This window comes from Coffea arabica, chromosome 4c (genome assembly GCF_036785885.1).
Source record: "Coffea arabica cultivar ET-39 chromosome 4c, Coffea Arabica ET-39 HiFi, whole genome shotgun sequence".
NCBI classification, from domain to species: domain Eukaryota; kingdom Viridiplantae; phylum Streptophyta; class Magnoliopsida; order Gentianales; family Rubiaceae; genus Coffea; species Coffea arabica.
The window spans coordinates 12,124,686-12,130,685 of NC_092316.1; the positions used below are offsets into that span (position 1 = coordinate 12,124,686).

General features: G+C 36.7%; 1 protein-coding gene across 1 annotated transcript; it reads left to right on the forward strand.

The window, feature by feature from the left end:
- The first annotated feature begins 1,343 nt into the window (after positions 1–1,343).
- On the forward strand, positions 1,344–2,025 carry LOC113738991 (pterocarpan synthase 1-like). Its single transcript, XM_027266248.2, has one exon. It carries the CDS (start codon positions 1,350–1,352, stop codon positions 1,941–1,943), a length of 594 nt encoding a protein of 197 aa, XP_027122049.2. The 5' UTR covers positions 1,344–1,349; the 3' UTR covers positions 1,944–2,025.
- The last annotated feature ends 3,975 nt before the right edge of the window (positions 2,026–6,000 follow it).

Genomic DNA, 6,000 nt, shown 5'->3' on the forward strand with positions numbered 1-6,000 from the left:
GTTTCAAAATGTCCATTTCATCCCCCTATGGTTTTATATAAAGTGAAAATTTGACAAAAAACAACCTATCTAATGTCGTTAGTTGAAATATCAATAGTGCCCTAATTAATTAAATGCTAAATCAATTGATGGCTTAACCACTATGTATAAAAGCATAGAAAAATTATGTGGATAAATGCAAAAATCATATGTGGTAAAGTGGATATTTATACAAATCATAAGAAGATTACATGGATAATAAAATTTTATCACATGTGCTTTTAAAGCACATTTGGTATAAATGCCACAAGTGATTGTGCATTTCGTCCATTTTCCACTTTATATAAAACTATAAGGGGTTATGTGGATATTTTAAAACCTTAGGAGGGTCATATAGCATTATGTAAAACCATAGAGGGTAATAAGTAATTTACCCTATTTACAATTGTTCTACTCCGTCTTGAAATTTAATATTAGATATTATCATTTCCACGATTCCATCTTCAAGAAATACAGCCAATTCATATAGGGAAAATAAATCTATCTCAGCACTTTTTTTTTTTCCAACAAACGACAACAGATTTCATTAATATTAACACTTGATAATACAAGTATTAGTTACAAAAAGGGGATACTACCCTCATTTCTTTCATCCCTAACTCAATCAGCCATATTGGGAAGTCATTTTCCCATTCAATGCTATGCACCAATTTAACTACAAAATGAGCTAGTGCATGACTGATTTCATTTGCTGTTCTAGAAATAAACACAAAAGAGCACCTATCAAAGCCTGTTCTAAGATCCTGTACATCCTCTAGAATAGTTGCAATGCTATACTCATAGTCACTGCTGTTACTCTAGAATAGTTGCAATCTTTCTCAGCACTTGCTGTTACATGTGCCTTAGCAGAACGTGTCTTTGGCAAACAAAAATCTGCTTTGCCGGCCTAAATAATTTTTAGTTTGTCATTTTCACGGCTTCTCTTTGTTTGTGAGCTGTTAGCGAGTCTTGTTTATGTGATTTTGTCTTTCAAAGAAGGCTCATGTCATATAATAAACTGAGGTTGGTGACCGTAATGTTACATTTTTTGTTTTCTGCATATGCTTGGCACATGCAAGTCTACTCATAGAACATTAAGCACTGATCATTTTCATGCCTTAATTAAATTTCTTAATCTAATAGACAAAGGAAGACAAATATTGTAGTGGCTGTGGCTAGGCTCATCTTCAACTTTCAAGATGGATAACAATAGCATTTTGCCTGTGCACTGAAGAAATTAAATAAAAAAAAAAAAAAAAAAAGCTTCATCCCAACACTATTAGCCTTTCAAAGCACTGCTCTAATTCTCCCCTACTATGGACAAGATCAACATGAAGATCAAGACAACACAACTCATTGCAATACTGTGGTGGGTCGTGGCGATGACGGCCCTGCCAATATTGGCTCATGGCAGCATTGATCAAAGTCCTGAAGCCGTCAAAAAATGGTTCAAAGAGCTTCGACATGCAAAGGAGAAGTTGACAGAGCTTCACTTCTATGTTCATGACAGGGTAACTGCAGAGAGCCCCGCATCTGTGCTAGTTGCTCAAGCCAATGCTACTAGCAAATCTCCCACGATGTTCGGGGCAACCTACGTCTTCGATGACCCGATGACACTGGGACCTGAGCCCAGTTCCCAGATCATCGGTCACGCCCAGGGCATATCCAGTTCGGCATCGAAAGAGGATGATGCTTCACAAATTGTCATCATGAACTTGGTATTCAACGATGGCAAGTTCAATGGTAGCACCCTTAGCGTTCTAGGTGATTATCCCTTCTTCCAGAAGTACAAGGAGATGCCAATAGCAGGTGGTTCTGGGGCTTTTCGATTGGCCCGTGGATTGGTTACAGCAATAATCTATGCTTACAATGATACCACCCAGAATGAAATTATCAACTTCCACGTCCTCGTTCTTCATTATTGACCTTGATTTGATGCCATTTGTTGCTCGTACTTTCTTGTGGTTTTCTTTGTCGTATAACAAAGATTTCATGTTAAGGATATAATCCTTGGATGATACAAGAAGTATTGAAGGTTTTTTTGTTTTTTCGTTTTCACTTCTACAGTTCTGCTTGTTTGGTCTCTTTGTTGATAATGTTGATTTTCAAGTAATAAAGAAAGCTTTTCCTTCTCTTTCTCCATTAAATTTTTCTTTTGGCACTTCTTACTTTTCCTTTTGTTTTAAAAAAATCTAGTATTTTTTTTTCCTTCTCTACCTTCATTGCTTGTTTCATGCTTCTAAAAGCTTATTTTCCTTAATATTTTCTTATTTCGTTTTCTTTCCTAAACGCAATGATAGTAAGGCGCTTAATTGGGATTTTTTTTAATCTAATTTCTCTATCAATATTTCCTATCTAATTTCATACTAAGGGTGCATGTGATAAAACTGAAGTTTGAAATCTAAAATGTGAAGTTTGAATCCATTAAGTTATTGAATTGTTAATTATTAAATTTAATACATTTGAGTGCATATCACATTCAATGATAAGTGAATAGTTTAACACTTAATTTTAAAAGCAAATTTTGCCTAAGAAATTTAGTGTCATTTAATTTAGTTCAGATGTTCAATTTTTTATTATCAAACGGTGTAAATATATTAAGATCTGAATCTATTAACTTTAAGCACTGAATTGGATTAGCAAACAGGGTCTAAGTCATCAGCTTTTCATTTCTCATTAGTCTTTTTGCTTGTCCCTATTCTCGATTACAAGTTCTACTTTCATCAGATGAAAGGGGCCAAAATAATAAAAAACTGCAACTCCAATCCTTTCATTAAAAAGGCAAATCTGAAGCTGCAAAGAGTCTTGCAAAAGGTAGAATCCACAACTTGATGGCAAAGAATCAAAATTCTAAGGAATAGGACGTTAGGTGGTGAAAAACTTTTACAAGGCAGATAAAAGGCAAAAGAAACCAAAAATACCACATACTTATTTTGCATCAGAGTCATCCTATCTTTACAAATCCTCTTTTTTTTGAAAAATGTTACACAACTCTTTTCTAATCTAAGTTACTTCCCGGTTCCCAACTTAGATCCTTTCCAATCTTTAGCGGTGCCCATGTCTCATGCTCGGACAAAATTCGCCTCGACAGGCCACTTCTCCTCTGCCTATCCTGCATGCTGATGGTCGTTGGAATCTTCATCCAACCACTCGACCTTGCTCCCCAGGCTACTCGAGGAAATTGAATTGGATTCACACCCTGCTTCTGATCGGATCAGTACGATAAACAACTTTGTATTATCAATCATATATCATCTTACAGGTGGTGTAATTATGGGCAATCTCACCAATGTGGGATTTTACATTTATCTGAAGTCATATCCACTTGCTTGTCCTCTTTTTTCGACTTTGGAAACAGTTGTAAATATATACAGGAGTAAAATTGACAATGCGGGGGCTTTGGATGCTTCTGATCTATCAAGTTGTTCTCAGATTTTTATCGTAAACATCGGGATATGAAGAGGGGTTGATTGAGAAGAACAGGAAGAGGGGACGACATTAGTATAATAGTAAGAAAGAATATTTCTTATTAGACTTGGCTGAAACTTAATTTCAGCCAGTCATACTAGAATATCCAAAGCGCTCTTCTCGAATCGCTCTAGTACGATGGAAAGATGTGTTAGGTATTTTCAAAATTTGATCAGTTGCAAGAAGGGGCATCTTAGGATCTGACATAAGATCCATCACTGTCTGGTTCCTACAATGCTCAGAAGTTGTTCAAGTCTACTTGACACATTTTCATATTTTTGATAGTTAACTACTATCTAAATAGTGTTTAAACATCCAAAAACTATGTGAGCACTTGCATTGATATTGAGGAACATTTTGACCAATACAAATACACAAATCAGCGGTGAAAGGTTGCAACTCTTGGTCATTTCAATCTCAACTACATAAATGTCTGGTAGGGATGGTTTGCTGTAGAAGATCAATTTCCTACTACTAGAATTCTCTGCAAAAACACATCATAGTTTAAGTAAGTTTATCTAACTTTGTGCAAGAGTTAAGACAAAACACCTTTCAAATTATTTTAAAGGATATTTGTCCAAAACCTTTGCATACAAAATTTTGGATAAATAAAGTCTAAAGAAAAGTGATCTTGAGTCACGATTTGAAGTCTTTTTGTCTCACTTTGTAACTTTTAGTCATTTTCTCCTATATTATCCCCAACAAGATGGATCCACCGGAGAAAATGCAAAATGATAGAATTGTTCGCCCCTCCACGCCTTCCACGGTCCATTTTCATTCTCTTCCCTGCCGGAGAGGTGGATAAATAAGGTAGCTTGCTTGTCCTCTGGCGGCTTATGTCATCTGCTTGAAGGATATTGAGAAAGCTTACTTACCACAAATAAGAAATTGTATAAGAATTGAATTCTAATGCTAGGTGGACAAGGCCATACAACTAGAAAACGTTGAAAAATACGAAGTCCTCCAAAAAGTTGGGATCTCGTGTCTTTGCTTATCTGCCTTTGTTTTCTTCTACCTGTCTCAGTAATAGAAGTCATATTTGAAGTATTTGAAATTTGTTCTAACAATTTTCTTCACATTGAGTTCAAGAATAGATTATATCATGGTAGGAAACTACTTCATTTTTTATCTATTAAAATATTATTTGATACCACTAGACAAAGGCACTGTATATGGCATTTCATTTTTTATCTATTAAAATATTATTTGATACCACTAGACAAAGGCACTGTATATGGCATTTGATGCAGGATTGTTGCATCTCCAAAGTTCACAAGAAGGTTACAGTTTACACCAATCATATGAACATGCATATAGGACTTCTCTCTCTAAAAATGAGAGCGTCTCTCTCTAAAAATGAGAGTTCCCCTCCTCGGTGTAGGAGCAAACACCTTCCTTTTAACTTTCGCACCACTTTCCACCATCCGTACCAAAGTCCGCCTAGCTTTTGAAACTTTTTGAAATTCAAGAACGCAATTTGTAAAAAAGCATCCGAGCCAAATTTGGGGAAATCCTGGAAAGATTCATGCTGGGATCACCAAGGAAGTTAGAAAGCATCGGAGAAGCTTCAGCCTAACAGTTGCGTAGTAGCTCCCCTTTTCTTTTGTTTTCTTCTTTTTCTTCGGACCTTCGGTTTTTTCCTTTTGGTTTTCTGTTGGTTTCCACCTGATAAAAAGGAGTAGGAAGCTCATATGGTCAGCATATAACCCATGGAAGTCCAGAACTCTAATTAAGGGAAGTGGCGTCTTTCTCTGTTTTTTTCTTCTTCTCATTCCGGTTTTTTTTGCTCTGTTTTTCAGCTTTGTCTGTTTTCTTCTTATAGTCTAACGTCCTTTTTAGTTTTGTGCTCCTGTCTATCATCTTGTAGACCCAGGTGAAAGAGTCGTTTGTTCATACGGATATAGTACTGGGAACTCAGTGTGGTTTTGGGAGGATGGAGGAAGTATTAGCAAAGGCCTTACAAAGATTTGAGCTATCGGAAAAGGAAGTGGGGGGAATAGACTTAAGCAATGATGATGTAGAACAGAGTGTGCAGGATTGTAGAGGAAGCATGGTAGGAAGACTTATGGGAAACATGATAGCAAACTTTACTGGGGTGAAAATTTTCACCAACCACGTTTGGGGCTATCCCAGAAACTTATGAGTTACTGAGATAGGCCCAAATGTGTTCCAGTTTCAGTTTGAAAGGGAGGAAGATAGGGAAAAAGTGTTGGCAGGAGGCCCTTGGATCTTGGACAACCAGGTTCTAGTTGTACGAGAGTGGTGTGCAGGCTTTGAAAAAAGAGTTGAGAGCTTTAGGTACACCAGTTTCTGGGTTCAAATATGGAACTTACCGGTACATTGGATGAGTAATGCAGCAGGAAAGAAAATAGGGGGAGTGTTTAGGAAGGTGAAGGAGGTTATACTACCACCAGGGGGTGGAAAGGAAGGGAGACACATGAAGATATTTGCAGAGATAGATTTACTACAGCCACTGGTTAGAGGGACATTAGTGAAGCTTAATGGAAAGATGGT